General features: G+C 40.3%; 1 protein-coding gene across 5 annotated transcripts in view; it reads left to right on the top strand.

Moving 5' to 3' along the window:
* Window positions 1–17,924, top strand: part of NAALADL2 (N-acetylated alpha-linked acidic dipeptidase like 2) — a 1,383,985-nt gene that overhangs the window by 901,334 nt on the left and 464,727 nt on the right. For all 5 annotated transcript variants that reach the window (XM_077487950.1, XM_077487951.1, XM_077487952.1 and 2 more), the window contains 2 exons: window positions 3,702–3,907; window positions 8,796–8,927. In XM_077487950.1, the coding sequence (XP_077344076.1) occupies window positions 3,702–3,907; window positions 8,796–8,927 (338 nt within the window). The remainder of the gene's footprint in view (window positions 1–3,701; window positions 3,908–8,795; window positions 8,928–17,924) is intronic.

Here is a 17,924-nt window from a genome sequence, read left to right as displayed (position 1 = left end):
GTGTGTGATTTTTCCCGGGGAGCCTCTTTCATTCCATTCCCTGACCTTCAAGCACAAGCTCAGCTGCCTCACAAAGAATGCTTTCGTTACTTACAGATAGCTCACTTTTTCCAAACCCATATCAAAACTGGCCCCAATCTTAGATCTATGTCCCAATTTGAATCTATATGTTCCTCTGATCCACATGCCCCAGGCACTATCTCGTACCTTTACTCTTGCCTCTCCACCGCATCTGAGGACCTTCCGAGTTATGCCACTGCGTGGGCCACTGATTTGGCGCTTACTCTCGACACAGAATCATGGTCTATTATATGGACTAATACTAAGAACTCCTCACAAAATGTGGTGGCCTCTGAAGCAAACTATAAGGTCCTGATGCGTTGGTACCTAGTCCCCTCCAGAATCGCCAAGTATGTGCCTAATTATTCGCCCGACTGCTTTAGAGGTTGCAAAGACCAGGGTACCCATCTCCACATCTGGTGGACCTGTCCCATCGTGGTAAATTTTTAGTCCTCAATCTTTCATATATTAACCACACTATTACAGCACCCCGTGAATCCAGACCCGAAAGTAGCACTGTTGAATTGGCGACCGCAGAATTTCACCAAACCTCGAATTCGACTTTCCCTCCAAATACTAACCACAGCTAAACAAACGATCGCGAGAGCCTGGAGGACGCCTACCCTACATATAGCTGAAACCAAACACAGAATCACACAAGCGATGATACATGCGAAAATAGAAGCAATAACGTTAGACAGGATCCCATTGTTTACTAAAATTTGGCAACCTTGGGTGGACCATTTCCTACCGAAGGACTTCGACACGCGCCTTATGGCACCTTAACTTAAAATGACCGGTGATTCGGGGCCCGTGGTTCCCCTGGGCCTGCCGACCATACTTTTTCTTCTTTCCCTCCTTTCCTTTACTCTATCACAATCCTTCCCTTTCTTTTTATGACTCTATCCCCTCCTTCTCTCTCCTTTCTTTTCCTATCTCCATATCTTCTTTTCCTTACTTTCTTTTCTATGTTGGGTAAAATACCTCAAGCAACACTGTTTCTCTTCGCTATTGCCCTGAGCAGGGATTGTTGATATGAAAATGAATGTCTACAGGTTTTTTCCCTATCGACATTAGTTGGCCTATTATTGTCTGGCCCCCCCATCCATTATTTTGACTCTTTCTTACCCTATGCGTGTAGGAACCAGGGGACAATCTTGAGTCTGTACCGATTTATTTACTCTTACAATGCTTAGGTAACAGCGTATCTGATTATCTTTTGTCACTATTTCTGTTGTAAATTGTTCTGTCTATTTTATTGTACCCTGTCTGACTCTTCAATAAAAAATTTGAAAAGAGAAGTCGTGCAGCCCAAAAAAGAGGTGAATAATGTTCTAGCTTTGGCAGAACACAACACTCCTTGCCCATCGGCAGTTTCAATATTTCAGGCGTACTACTTGAGACGCCAACAATTATTTCTGGGAGAATGATCTTTTAACCCGACATCTTCCTAGAAATATGTCAGATGGGGTACTCCGGACATGGAGCTATTCACATCCAGATTCATTAATAAGGTCGACAACTTTATGTCAAACAAGGGGTCCGCTAGCAGGCGGAACAGGCGTATTAGTCTTCCCAAGGGATCAGTTTTCACTGATCTATGCATTTCCTCCAGCTCTGCTACTTCCGCGCCTTCTCTGCAGGATTAAGCAGGAACAGAAGGAGGTGATTCTGGTGGCCCCAGCCGGGTCCCAGAAGATCTTAATTTATCAAGATCATAAAGAGGGCAGTAGAAGTCCTTTTGGACTCTTCCATAATAGTCAGACCTTTTTGCACAAGGTCCAGTATGTCATGCTACTTTATGGACAAGGAGTTTAACAGGTTTGACTGCTGAATCCCACTCTATAAAAGATCGTAGGTGATCTCATTCAGTAGTGTCTACTTGGACTAATGCCAGGAAGCCTGCTTGCAGAAGCACTTACTATAGAATCTGGAAGGCATAGGTTTCTTGGTATGGATCCAGGGGTTGGCACCCCAGGAAGTATGTCTATAGGCAGGATTCCTGCATATGGGATCTGAAATTAAGCTGGCCTTGACTTTAATCAAGAGCCAGATCCAGGCCGTGTTATTGTCTTTTCCTATGGCCTCTTGCTTCCCACTCTTGGTGCGTAGCTTATTCAGGGGGTAACATGGTTTATTCCCCCTATCAGGGTGCCTCTAAATCCTTAGGATTTAAGATTGGTCTTGTCAGATTTGTTAAATCAGCCATTTGAACCTTACGAAAAATTCTCTTGGTTCTTTCACAAGAAAGATAATCTTTTTTTGCATGCATAAGGATGAGGTGGTTTTATGTCCTCATCCTGAATTCTTACCAAAAGTGGTAACAAGGTTTCATTTAAACCAAGATATTATTCTTTCCTCTTTCTCCTCAGAAGCCTTAATCTGGGGAAGAGAAAGCACTACAGTCTCTTAACGTAGAAAGAGTGATTATAATTTATTTAAAGGCCACTGCTCAGGTTCGCAGAACACAGGTTTTGTTTGTACTGCCAAGGGTAGTAGATATGGACAGGCAGGGCCAGGATCCATTATTTTCCAAATGGATATGTCAAGTGATTGTTCAAGCTTCAGCTTAAAGGAGAAAAATGTTCCTTCTCAGATTAAGAGCACACTAATCCAGGGTGATTAGTGCCTCTTGGGTGGTGCATCATCAGGCCTCTATGGCTCATATCTGTAAGACCGCAACTTGGTCTTCGGTTCAGACGTTTTTATCAAATTGATATTAAAGGTCATTAGTATATTGCCCTTGGGCACAGCATATACTGCAGGCTGCAGTATGAGTCCTCTGGCCTCCTGTTTTTTGTTTTCCCCCTTTCAGTTGCCATTGCTATGGGACATCCCACATAGTCAGTACTATGGCTCTGTGTCCCCTGATGTAAGAAAAGAAAATAGGATTTTTAAAACAGCTTACCTGTAAATTTATTTTCTTTGATGTACATCAGGGGACATAAAGGTCCCTCCCTTCTTCTTCTTATACCCCTTGATTGCTTGGCTACAAAACTGAGGACTCCAAGTAATGGGAGGGGTTATATGGGGGAAGTTCACATCTTAAGGGGTGTGCCAGTGTCCAGCCCCTGATACGCCGATATAACCCACATAGTTATTACTATGGCACTGTGTCTCCTGATGTACATCAACCAAAATGATTTTACAGGTAAGCTGTTTTAAAAATCCTATTTTTCACTACACCTTTCTCCCACACATCTAACCCATCTTTTAAACTCATTTATACAACCTTAGCTGGTGTAGACAGATATACTCACCTGAGTCCCCCATCTAGGTCTCTCACAACCAATGGCACCAACGTGGGGGGCTATTTGTACAGATCAAACATTAAAAAGGGTGTTCTAAATATGTAAATTAAAGCATTTAATATGAGTATGTATTTTTAGATGCATGATTCACGAATGCATATGCATACCAGGGTTACACTTTCAAAACCAGCACCACCTTAAAACTGATATTTTTGCAAATTACTCACATTGCACGCACACTATTTGTAAAGGATACAAACTATCCAGAAAAAGGGTCACAAACGCATATATTACTCAGTTTTAAGATGCTACTAGTATATAAAATGTACCCCTAATATCGGGTTTGGTTATCATATGCATTTATGTTAAAATATATATATTTTTTTCTAGACAGGTACATTATTATTGGTAGCTCTCACTATACTATGTTTGAGGAAAACAACCAAAAATGGGCAAGTGGTGCTGCTATTATGACATCAATTATCAGCTCCATATTATCAAAAATGAAGTCTGGCTGGAGGCCACAAAGAACAATCATTTTCTGCTCGTGGGGAGGAGCCCCATTTGGTAACATTGGCTCTTACAAGTGGGGAAAGGTAAATGATTTAAAATTATTTGCTCCATCTTGTTGGGGTTTCTAAGACATTTCACTCACTCAGATCACCAGGTTCCAGCTGTAGATAAAATATCACTTTGAGCAGACCAACAGTTAAAGTGGATGTAAACCCAAACATATGAAAGTGAACAAAAAGTCCTGTGCAAATCAATCAAAAAAAGTCCTTTTAAAGTGCTAAGTGCTGATGAAGTATAAATAAAAAAACGTATAAATATATGAAACGTATGAAAAAAACTATGCAACACATAAAAAGTCTATAAACTGTGATTCACAGGCACCAATGGTGAAAAATTGCAGATGAAAGCAGTAATATAAATCCACAGACTAAAGGCTCTCAGAACTCTCACCTCCAAGTGTAAAAAACAGGCACATCAGAAAAAACTGGCCAACTCCACTTCTCGTCTCCAGCCACCAGGGGGGTCCTCCACTGTAGCAGACTATGCAGCGATATTCTCCACAACGGGCCACAAGGGGGCCATATAATGCATATACACTTATACTGTAGTAGCAGGGAGGATGTTCACAGAGGTGTGCAGCTCAAATATATAATAAAAAACATGGAGAGAGAGGGAAGGCTCTGATAGTGTAGTAATTGGTTAAAATATAAGGATTTAATTGAAGAAATAAAAATCGGACTCTCACATTTAAATAAATAAACAACAGCACAAGAAGTAAAATGGTGTATTGGCGTCTTCCGGCCGGTCCTACTTCACTTCCGGTACGACGTACAGGCCACTCCCTACGCGTTGCGTCAATCACGTGACTTCTTCAGGGGAAGAGTTATCACAGTAGATTTTAGGGAGATAATTGTACAGTATGTCTATTCCTAACTGGCAGTGGGCATACTTAAGAGCATTCCTTTTTCTCATACTATAAGTACACATTCAATTTAGCATTTGTAAGGAGCTCAATCAGAAGAAGTCGCAGAAGCATTTGTAGGACTATTGCAGTTCATGGACAACAATGAGCCCTATATGCTTACATGCGTGATGTTTACATCATTTCAGAAAATGGCTTAATTTTACTAATATTGAATCTGCTTAGCTCACATAAATGTGGTGAGACATTTTTCACATCCCATGGATCAGCAAATTAGTGACAGTGAAAAGATTCTCATGATTTTCCATCAAAATCTTCTTTTTATTCAATAGTATCTTCATGTTTAAGCTTAAAGGGGTTGTAAAGCCTTGTGTTTTTTCACCTTAATGCATCCTATGCATGTTATCTACAAAATAATATACATAATAATAATCTTATATCAAATCAGCCGTAACATAAAATGTTCAAAAAGAAAAAGGGGAAGAAAACAATAAAAAACAAAAAAAATTTAAATTTTGTATTTTAGGTCCTTGCATTGCTTACCCGGAGTAGCCAACAATTGATTTAAGCAGCACAACAAGGGCAGCCAAAGGTCTCCCCCCATGGCAGACACGGGGACACTCTCAAGAGCATAATATCTAAGGGTTATACAAAGTAAAGGAAGTAATCTTTTGTTATATACCAACAATTGGCTAGAGGGAAGGGAAAAAAGGGGGGGGGGGGAGAAACCAAAGGGGGAGGGAAAGAAAAGGGGAAGGGAAGAGAAGCCGCAGAGGGAAGGGAAAAGGAGACTTCTTTCCTTTCCTCCCTCCTTCTCGCTCCTTCCCTTTCTCTTCTTTTCCCTTCCTTCTTTGGCTTTTCTTCCCTTCCCTCCCCCTTTTCTTCCCCCCCACCCTCTCCCTGCTTTGGTTTTTCTTTTTCCCTTCCCATTTTCAAACCCCCTTTTTCCCCCCTCCCCCTAGCCAATTGTTGATATATCATACTTTATTTACCTTGTATAACCATTAGCCCTTGTACACACGGTCGGAGATTCCGACAACCAAATCCGTCTGAGTAATTCCGATGGATTAATTCCGGAAGAGGTCCGGAAGTGATGTTGCATACACACGGTCGGACTAAATTGTCGGAAAATCCGATTGTACATAAGGTGATGACGTTGTTTCGTTACGACGGGACTACGATCAGGCTAGTAGCCAAAAGCTTTGGTCTAGGAATTTGATCTGAGCATGCATGGCACTTTGTCCATCGGAGTAGGCTACACATGATCGGAGTATGTCTGATAGGAGAATTTTGTCGGAAAATTTTAACTGCAAGTTGTAAAACTTGGTCCGTCGGATATTCCGACGGAAACAGTCCGATACAGACCACACACAGTCGGAATATCCGACAAAACGGTCCAATAGGAAACATTCTGACGGAATCTCCGACCGTGTGTACAAGGGCTTAGATATTATGTGCTTGTGAGTGTCCCCCGTGTCCACCATGGGAGGGTGGGGGCGACTACCTTTGGGTGCCCCTGTTGTGCTGCTTAAACCAATGTTTGGCTACTCAGGGTAAGCAACGCAAGGACCTAAAATCCACAATTTACATATTTATTGCTGTTTATTGTTTTCCTCCCCCTTTTGCTATTTGAACATTTGACATGGCTGATTTGATATAAGATTATTACATATATTATTTTGTAGATAATAATGACTGACCACTCCTGATGAAGCAGTCTTAACCACAAAACAAATAGAGGATTGTATGTCAAGATCCATTATATCCGGCATCCCCATCAACCATTAGGGACAATCTATTACCACCTTTGAATTAATCAATAATAATGCACGGCTGTAACTACTTGATTTTAGTTTCATCTTTTGAAATAGGTACTGTGATTTTTAAAATGTTTTGTATCAATAAATTTATATTTTTTTAATACTAATTATTGTGAAATCCTTGGGTACCGAGATAGTCCATCTTCTATTTTTTGCCAGGGGCATATGTGGTGCAGCCCCAGGTTTCCCTTTCTAATTGTTAACTGTTTAAGGATGATGGTACCCTCTCTATATAATATTATCATATTAGAGGCATACTTCTAAAACACTTCATTCAGCAGACATTTTTCTTTACTGTATAGCAATTCGAGTACAAATATAATTTGAAACGAAACAGTAGAAAGTAGTACTTTTGAAGAAAGAAAATAATATAGTTTCCTGCTAAGGCTCACAGGGGTTGATTTACCAAAACTGAAGAGAGCAAAATCTGGTGCACCTGTGCATGGTAGCCAATCAGCTTCTAACTTCAACTTGTTCAATTAAGCTTTAACAAAAAAACTAGAAGCTGATTGGTTTCTATGGAAAAAGAGACCAGGAAGCCTAAAGATCCAGTAGGTGCTCACCTTGGCTCACCTCCGCACACAATGAATTTAGAAGAAATGGCCGCACACCACTGTAGATCAAAATCCTTTTTATTTGGACATCCCAACAACTACAGGAATCAGTATGCTGGGTAGATGTGTTTCACACACTTCATGTCCGCTTTGTCATTACAAAGATATGTTAGCAAAACAGTTGTTATATAGTCCCACCTTTAACAGGTGTCACCAGGTACTAATTGCAGACGTCCTGTTGCATAGACTACACATGTGAAAAAGAAACTCATGAATATATAATTAAATATGACACATATAAACAAAAGAAACAAATAACCAAAAATGTATATGTGCTCTAACAAGTCAAAGTGTTATTCTATAAAAACTAAATATAAAAGATATATAAAAACATTATCATAAAACACCATATAGTTTTGTCACCCTGTGTCCTGATACTCTGAAACAATTAACCAATAGATGACAGTATCCTTTGACACCCTGATATAAACAACAATCGATACATATAAACACATACATATCAATGGATGGGGGGGATCTCCTAACATAGGAACGGGAAAAAACAAACAAACAGCACAAGACACAAAGAGACAGAAAAGACAATTGACACACAAATATAACGTATATTAAAAAAACGATTCATGTACGATGTGGCTCCCATCTATGAAAGACAGACGGGGCACCTTCGCATATAGCATACCATGAAGTTGGTAGGACAGACAACCAGGAACGGAAATGATTGGTTTCTATACAGATCTATATCAGATTTCGCACTCTCCAGTTTTAGTAAATCAACTCCACAGTTTTAGTGTATGTCATAACTTAATGACATATTAAGATTTTGTCATACTTTTTTTATATAATTTATTTTGATGTTGCAATGGACACAGAATGGTATGGTTTATTATTGTGTCTAAACTGGCCTACATCTTCCTCTGCTCTTAATGTAAAGTAAAAATACATTATATTACTGTAAAGCATCATTTATGATTAAAAAACACAAAGCACTGGAGACTTGGAATAGTTAACTAACAAAATGAATACATGGGCTTTTGCATCCTGTAAACATATAATTTATTTTAATTAGAAAAGCTGCATGCCAGCAATTACATCTGCCTTTGTTTAAAGGAGAATAAAATAAAAATAATCTGTGTTAGAGAAAAAGGAATATTTTGTGTCAACCACTGAGGTAAATGTAACTGTGATACACTGCCTTTGCCACACTGAGATTTTCATGCAAATTGGATTATTGTTGTTGACAGAGTCATGGTCAAATTAGTCAAATAATTCATACAATTGATTCTCTTGTTAGGTCTTTTTTTTTTTTTAAATATGAATTTATTAATGCTTTTGCAATGACAACACAGAGGTGGATTTATAGTAAGGAACATACTGCCTTTGCAATGACTGTGCTTGATGTGCTCCTCATGTCAAGAACATATTTTTAAGCCCTTTCAGTTCGCTGAGCATTGTAATGGTTTGTCACTGTATGCTTTTAAGTAAATGCTGAGTGGATGTGTTGATTTTGTTACAGGCAAATGTGAATTCTATTCTCTTCAAAACCCTTGAAAAGCAAATGTGTATATTTTAAAATAGCCACATACTGTATGTAAGAATCTTGGTCAAATGGTACTTTCTTGGAAAAAGAAAATAATAAAAGACATTCTCATTACAGGATTTTCAGGGAATTCTTACCAGCAATGCTGTGACATACATTGGTCTGCCGAACTCCATTAGTGGCAATGGCAGTCTCCACTCAGTTTCATCACCCTCTTTACAACAATTAGCAACTGAAGTTATCAAAAAGGTACCATTATGTTTCACAGATTGCACCTTGTACAACACAAGATCAATTGTATCTTATTTTTACTTACAAAACTATAATAATAATAATATTAGTTTAATAAAAGCTTAAAACTTAAACATAGTCACAGTTATCAGTGCTACCTACATGCCTAATGCCAAATATATTATTCATCTTTGGGAAATGTGTATAACATCGCAGAAAAAAGGCAGATATTAAAAGCTACATATCAGGAAGCAGAAGAGTAAGGCTATGATATATAATTATCAAAATGTGTACCTACAAACTATACCAGTGTAAACATTTTGCCATTTCTCCTGCGCCAGGGGCACCCGCCTCTAGGCAGTGGCGACAGCCTCTGCCGTCAGACTGTAGCGGAAAACCTCAGGGTCAGGTCCAGGCACAGGAGAAGGCCTGGGGCCATAAACCTGCAAAGCAAAATTCTAAAGTCTCATTATGAAGGGGGCGTCACCCCTCGCCAGAGTAGGGGGAAGACTTCTGCAATACTTAGAAATCTGACAAGAGGAAATTCAGGACGGTTAGGTTATCTCCATGGTGTGTCTAGGATACAAACTAAAATTTTGTGAGTTTCCACCATCTCGTTTTCTGAAGTCAAGGGTTCCCAAAGATCAAGGGAAAAGGCAATCTCTGTTTCGGGCACTAGACATATTACTGACACAAGTGATCATATAAATCCGCACAAAAGAGCAAGGTTTGGAGTTTTATTCAAACCTCTTTATGGTACCAAACCCATATGGAGATGTCAGACCCATTCTAGATCTAAAAAATCTAAATCAGTTCCTAAAGATCCTCTCCTTTTGCATGGAGTCGATCAGGTCAGTGGTTTCTATCCTACAAGGAGGAGAACTTCTGGTGTCTATCGACATCAGGGATGCATATCTGCATGTCCCTATATTTCCCACTGACCAAGGGCTTCTGTAATTCAAGGTAGAACAGCAGCATTTTCAGTTGTAGCCTTGTCCTTCAAGCTAGCTACAGCACCCCGGGTGTTTACAAAAGTTCTGGCCCCATCTCTAGCCAGACTAAGGGCACAAGTCATAACAGTCTTGGCGTAACTAGATGATCTATTGGTAATAGACCAGTCTCGGTGGCTCGTTTGGAGCAAAACGTGCACATTACAACCATAGACACAGCCCAGAAAAGGGTGTTCTTCCTCAGGCAAAGATCAACTCCATAAGAGAGCTAGTACAGATGGTCAGGTCGAAAGGAGATCCCTCATTTTGCATGAGGCTGTTAGGAAAGATGGTAGCTTCATTCAAAGCTGTTCCCTATGCCCAGATTCATTGAGACTGTTGCAAAACAGTATCCTGTCTGCTTGGCACAATATGATTCAAGCTTTTGATTTGCCAATGTGGCTGTCCCTAAAGGTGTTCTAGAGCCTCAGTTGGTGCTCGGGATCCAGGAATCTGCAGACAGAAAAAAACTTCATACCAGTTACCTGGAAAGTGGTAACGACAGATGCCAACCTTTTAGGCTGGGGAGCAGTACTGGAAAAGACAACTGTCCAGAACCGAAAAAGCCTTGCCCATCAATATCCTAGAGATTCAGGCAGTGTGCCTGGCTCAGAAGCCATGAACATTCAGGTTACGGGATTGTCCTGTCAGGATCCAATCCGACAATGCCACAGCTGTGGCCTAAATCAATAGAAGGGGGCACTAAGGGTCACGCAACTCAGAGAGTGGTGTACCATATTCTAGCTTGGGTGGAAAAGGATTTTCCTTGCCTATCAGCAGTCTTCATTCCAAGAATAGAGAATTGACAAGGTGGACTACGTGAATTGCCAGCAGTTGTTCCCAGAAATATATGCCAAAGATAGGGGGATCTCGGACATAGATCTTTTGGCGTCCAGGTTCAACATGTAGTTGGTCAACTTTATTTCAAGGTCAAAGGATCCACTCGCATGCAAGACAGATGCCTGGTCAGTTTTCACTGAGTTAGGCTTTTTTCCCTATTCAGTTTCTGCCACAGCTTCTTTGCAGGATCAAACTGGAAAGAAAGCCAGCACTAATCGTAGCTCCAACATGGCCCAGAAGGTCCTGGTAGGCAGAAATTGTAAAGATGGCGGTGGAGGATCCATGGTCCCTTCCACAAGGCCAGACTTACTCTCAAAGGGGTCGATATTCCATCCTACCTTACAAACTCTAAGTTTGATGGTTTGGCTATTGAAGCCCACATTCTGAAGAGACATAGTCTCTCCGGGTCAGTGATTTCTACCTTAATTAACGAAGCTGGCTTCCAGACATATTATAGACTCTGGAGGGCTTATGTTTCCTGGTGTGATTCCAATGGTTGCCACCGTTGGAAATATAACTTTGGTAGAATTCTTGTTTTTTCTACATGTACAAATGAAGCTGGCCTTGAATACTATTAAAGCGGGAGTCCGCCGGGAGTTCCGCCATTTTTTTTTTAAAAGCCAGCAGCTACAAATACTGCAGCTGCTGACTTTTAAAATAATGACACTTACCCGCCCAGCGTGCCCGCGATGTCGGCACCCGAAGCCGATCTCTCGATCGTCTCTCTGGTGCTGCCGCCGCTATCTTGGGCATGGGAATCAGGAAGTGGAGCCTTTCGGCTTCATTTCCCGGTTCCCTACTGCGCATGGTCCCAGCTGTCTCTGGGATCCCTGTGTTTCCCAGCAGGCAACGGGGAACTTTCAGAAAGGGGCGTATATTCTGCGGAAAGGGGCGTACCTTCTGCAGAATCTACGCCGGAAGTGGGTGCAGATACCTGTACTGTACAGGTACCTGCACCCCCCTCCAACCTGAAAGGTGCAAATTGTGGCGCCGGAGGGGGGGGATTCCAATGAGCAGAAGGTCCACTTTAGGGTGGACGTCCACTTTAAGGGCCAAGTCTCGGTGTGATATCAGTCTTATTTCAAAGACCGCTTGCTTCACATTCTTTGATCCAGGTTTTTTATGCAAGGGGTAATGCCAGTTCTACCACCCTAGAACCCTTGGGACCTGAACTTAGTTTTTTTGTCAGTATTGCAAAAAACAGCCCTTTGAACCTTTACAGCATATTCCCTTGGTCCTTCTGACAAGGCAAATAGTGATTTGGGTTGCTATACCCTATGTAAAAGGGTACTGGAGTTGGCTGCACTTTCCTGTAAAGAAGTCATATTTAAATATTAAGGTGGTTTTAGGTTTTCACCTAAACCAAGATATTGTCCTACCGTAATTTTTTTCCAAAACCAGGTTCTAGGGTAGAGAACTCGCTACATTGTCTTGCTGTAGTGAGAGCGGTCCAGACGACTGCTCAGGTCTCAAAGACTGATGTTTTATTATGCTGCCAAAGGGTCCTAGGAAGGGACGGGCAGTGTCAAAATCCACTATAGCTAAGTGGATTCAGCAAGTTATAATTCAAGCCTAATGGTTAAAAGGTAAGATTTCACCTTTTCATGTCAAAGCGCTCTCTAGCAGTTAGTGCTTCTGAGGCAGTGCATCACAAGCCTTCATGGCTCAGATCTGCAAGGCTGCAATTTGGTCTGCAGTCCATACATTCACCAGATTTTATCAAGTGGATGTAAAAAAGGGCATGAGGCTATCGGGCGTAGTGTGCTGCAGGCAACAGTATAGGTCCTCAAGTCTGTTGGTGCCCTACGGGTTGTGTCTCCTCCCCTCAAATAGCATTTCTATGGGCAATCCCACATAGTAATTACTATGGTGCACTGTGTTCCATGATGTACAATAAAGAAAATAGGATTTTTATAACAGCTTACCTGTAAAATCCTTTTCTTGGAGTACATCATGGGACACAGAGGTCCCTCCCCTCTTCTTCTGGGGTATATGTATATTGTTTTGCTACAAAACTGAGGTGTTCCTGGTATGGGAGGGGTTATATAGGGAGGCAACTTCCTGTTTAGGATGTGCCAGTGTCCATCACCGGAAGGTGGCCTATAAAGCATCATAGTAATTACTATGATGCTCTGTGTCCCATGATGTACTCTAAGAAAAGGATTTTACAGGCAAGCTATTATAAAATCCTATTTTTGTAACTTTTTGTAACTTAAAGGGCTAACTTTCATTTTTTAACCCCATTATGACAGGTGATACAAAGAAAACATGCTGCTAAATATCTTAGGCCTGGATCACATCTATGCATTTTTTGGGGCTTTTTACAGAAATACAGTACGGTTCATTTAACATTGGTTCATTGGTTTCCTATGGGACACATTCACATATATGCTTTTTTCAGCTGCTGCGTATTTGGAAAGGGTCAAGGACTTTTTCAATGCAAAACTGTGCTTTTTTTTGGTTCAATAGACTTCAATGGAGAAGCTGCAGCAAAGCATGTAGTGTGTTTTTGCAGCGGTTTGCATTTTTTAATCTGCTCAACAACAAATTCGAAGAAAAAAAGCATAATGACTGCAAAACGCGTGTGCAAAAATGCAAAATGCACAGCAAAAATGCACTGCAGAAACAGATCAAAAGCAGACTGCATAGGTGTGAACTGAGCCTTATGCTCGCCTACACGTATCGATTTCCATTGGAAAATTCTTTGTACATTTGCTGAATTTAAGAATGTCGTATGAAAATTTCACTTGCTTTTATCATTTAGTTTTAAAATGAATATACTTGCTGAACGAAAACCACATACACTGTCTGAAAATTCCTTTGACCAAGAAGTTTTCCATTCTGCTCCTTAGAATTTTTCCGTTACTGTGGCTGAAAAACGAACATCGATTTGACCCCACTAACAATTAGAAAATTGAATGAACATTCTTAAAAGGAAATTTTTTTTGAAGGAAGGCATTGTTTCTGTATGGCAAGCATAAGTGACAGCAGGCACAGTAAGCTTATGTCAAGCCTCCTGCCTATGACAAGTAGGGATGGGCCTAACACCCCCCGTTCGGTTCGCACCAGAACATGCAAACAGGCAAAAAATGTGTTCGAACACACGAACACCATTCAATTCTATGGGACACCAACATAAAAAAATCAAAAGTGCTAATTTTAAAGGCTTATATGCATGTATTGTTTTAAAAAGTGTTTGGGGACCTGGATCCTGCCCTAGGGGACATGTATCAATGCAAAAAAAGTTTTAAAAATTTACTTTTTTTGGGAGCAGTGATTTTAATAATGCTTAAAGTGAAACAATAAAAGTGAAATATTCCTTTAAATTTTGTAGCTGGGGGTGTCTATAGTATGTCTGTAAAGTGGCGCATGTTTCCCATGTTTAGAACAGTCTGAGAGCAAAATTACATTTCTACTTTATATTGCAGCAACGTGTCATATATTCAGTGTTGTCACATAAAAAGATATAATAAAATATTTACAAAAAATGTGAGGGGTGTACTCACTTTTGTGAGACACTGTGTATATATATATATATATATATATATATATATATATATATACACTCTGCATTCCATGTAGACTATATATACAGTGCATTCTGCAGTATATAATACAATTCATGCAGTGTATCAATATATACACAATCTAATATATATACTAGACATGTGCATTCGTTTTCGTCCGAATGCATTTTTGTCTGAATTTCAGGTATTTTCATTATCATTTTAACAAACGATAACAAAAGTGCAGAATCCGCAAAACTAAAGATCCGACATAAACAAATGCTTTATTTTTGATTTCATTGCGTCAACAGTTCATTATAGATAGGAGACCTGATGCTGACAATAACAAATGTATCCAACCTGAGCTTAACTCTATTAGTCCAAGATTATTCTACATAGAGAGAAAAGATTTGACATAGAGAGAAAAGATCGCTGCTGGAATTGGATGGGGGAAGTAAAATAAAAATAATGATGATGATGAATGTTATTGGCTGATTGTAACCAAAGAGGAGGTGCAGTAAAATAGCTAGAACTAAGTACACCTCATTTCAGAAGACAGTCAATCTTAGCTGGTCCGTTTGTCAGAGAACCTGAATTATTTAGCAATTAAGCATAAGCAAAGCAGCAGAACAATAGTGAAGCAAGCTACAGTTCAACTTAACTTTTTCATAATAATCTGCTGCTATTGTGTTAGTGTTGTGAACTTGATAGTGATACTAGTGTTGCTAGTGTTGTGATAGCCTCAGAGGCTGCCTGTGTTGTGGGGGGGGGGGGGATTTATTATTATACATTCTATATTATAGATTGAGATTCTATATAGATTCTATTTAACCTATCTTGTTACCTGTCTGATCAGTGATCACTATCACCAGTCCATTTTCTGTTTGAACTATATACATTCAACATGAATGACAAAGATACGACAAAGCAGCGAAAAACATACAAACATCAAATCTTTGGCTTATAGTATCTGTTGAAAGTTCTAAGAAGATTCAACGGAGCAGCTAAACTATACGGCGTTGTACAGTTTAGCTGCTCCGTCTAATCTTCTTTGAACATTCGACAGACACCATAAGCCTTCAATGACAGATTCAACCTTAATTAATTTGGATTTTTAGACTAATGCAATTTTTAACGAAAAACAAAATAAATAAAAACTAATTTCCGGAGTAACTAAATAAATGTATTTTTCGGACGAAAACAAAATTCCGAAACAAAATATTTCTGTGTTCACATCTCTAATATATACACATTTTCTCACAAACTTGAGTACACCCCTCACATTTTTGTAAATATTTTATTATATCTTTTCATGTGACAACACTGAAGAAATGACACTTTGCTACAATGTAACAGTGTTCTACAGAGAAGTCAGCAGAAAGGTTCATATTACTGCTGACTCATGGTTCAGCAGGCTTCGGCACACTGGGTAACTCTTCTGGCAGCTGGGAAGGATGCAGGACAGGGTTCGGTGTTGTTGAAACTTGTTCTGCCACCATGCCTCCAAAAAGCTGGTGGTTAGTCTGCCACAGCTTTCTGCTCTGCTCCCTCCTCTTCTTCTTCCTCTATGGCCTCTTCTGCATAATTTTCCTCTGAACCAGCAGTGCTCTATAAGCATTCAAAGGGCTACCCAAGCAGTCAGGCTAAACAAAGTCACGCGGTGCTTGAGTTGGTCTGCCTAGGGGACAGGAGCCACACAGGCAGAGATTCTGTCCACTCTGTAGAGGCAGGCTAAGAGGTAGTTGTTGCCATGGCAGCTTGAACCAGGAATGGTGTATGCGACAGTGGCACCAACCTTCTCTCTGCCTTCTGTCAGGGACTCTTGACCTATGTTCCAAATTTGGCACAGGTCCTGAATTTAGTGGTGCAGCATTTCTTGACCAGGTACCCAGGCTTACAAGATCTCAGAGGCAGGGCAGAAAAGTCTGTGGTCATACAATGCCAATGCTCAGCTGGCTGACATTTAATGGGAATGCAACTTGCTCACTAACCGACTCATTTGTGACATGCCCACAAGGTGGAACTCAACATTGGCAATGTTACAGTAGCTGCACACACAGCAGAGGGCCATCAATGAGTACCTGAGGGAGTATGGCACCAGGACAGGGTCAGGGGACTTGGACAAGCCAGTCGCTACTGATCAATGATGCATGCACTGTCCAGTCACCATTTGAGGAGGCCACAAAGATGATGAGCAGTGACAATGCATGCATCAGTGACACTATCCCTCTAGTCTTACTGCTGGAGCACACACTTTGAGGAATCATGGACAGGGAACTTGAGGCAGAACTGCGGGCGGAAGAGGAGGACTTCCTTTCCTCTCCAGGCCTCCTTTATCCAGATAGCATTCCTGCAGGGCCGTCAAACAGAGGAATAAGAGGAAGAATAAGATTGTGTCAGCATGGATGTAGAGGATAACACACAGCCATCTTCAAGGGATGGTTTTAAGTCTCCAGAAATCCAAGGAGTTGTACATGGCTGGGAGGAGGTAATTTCTGATCATTTCAACCTTAGTGACCCAGAGGACTCAGAATCAAATGCCTCTGAAAACTTATGCTGCATGGCCTCCCTAATTTTGCAATGCCTGCGGAAGGACCCCAGGATTTGTGGTATCAAGGAGAGGGATCATTGCTGGCTGGCAACCCTTCCTAATCCACATTACAAGGGTAAAGTTGCAAAACTCATCCTGCCTTCGCAGAGGGAGCAAAGGATGAAACATCTTCAGGACGTCTTAAAGAAAAGTTTGTGTAACGCATTTCCAGACCCTGGGAGGTTACCATTTCCTGGACCTGGACAACGTATTTATGAGAAAATATATAAAACGGAGGTATAACCTGGATGATTTTTATCCCCAAACATATACGAAAAAACACAATAGGGGCAAGGGATCTAACCCTTAGGGACTTTCAAGGTGCTGATATATCATAATAGAAACGATATCAAACAAAAGGAAATAACATAAAAATAACACCAATTTTTATTATACACACAGAGTACAAAACAATGTAAAAAATAAGTAAAAACACTTAATCACATTCTTAGATTAAGGATTTTGATACAGTTTATGGAGCTTATAAAATATACCACTCAACATGTTTCGCTCCGAAAATTAGCTTCCTCAGGAGTAGTTGGTATATAAAGTAGATAAACTGTAAATGAAATAAATACATACATAAATCAAAATAAATTGGATACATGCATAAATCATGCTAACTAGCATTTGAAGTTACAAGATACAGTGAAGTATATAGAGAGATCAAAAAGCATAGAAACACATGTTTATAGTATAGACAGTATATATCCAAAAATGTGATCTCACCTACACACCATATTGGTAATACACCTGTACGTCCCACTCAGCTAAGTTCTAATGTGTTGGGATCAAGGTCAAAGCCCAAAAATTGATGCAAGGGTGGTCCATATCGGAGGTCATAGGAAGGCTGCCAAAAATAAGACCTAAACAGACATAGAAGGTCTAAGTGTGTGTACGCATATAAATCGTACCCCATTCACATATAGGCACATATGTCAATTACCTAAATCTAGTAGAACAGTAGGGTCAGCCAAGGCTCAGCTCATATGAACTTGCTGGTTCAAATTCAATGATTGAAACGTGATTTATGTAATGAAAAACAGATGGACAGGAACCCCTGCAATATTGATTAAGTAGATTAAAAAAT

The sequence above is a fragment of the Lithobates pipiens genome, unplaced genomic scaffold (genome assembly GCF_037356315.1).
Source record: "Lithobates pipiens isolate NorthernLeopardFrog02 unplaced genomic scaffold, aLitPip1_a1.2 Scaffold_18, whole genome shotgun sequence".
In the NCBI taxonomy this organism is placed as follows: domain Eukaryota; kingdom Metazoa; phylum Chordata; class Amphibia; order Anura; family Ranidae; genus Lithobates; species Lithobates pipiens.
Note: the sequence above shows the minus strand (reverse complement) of the source record. Positions and strands in the feature narration are given on the sequence as shown.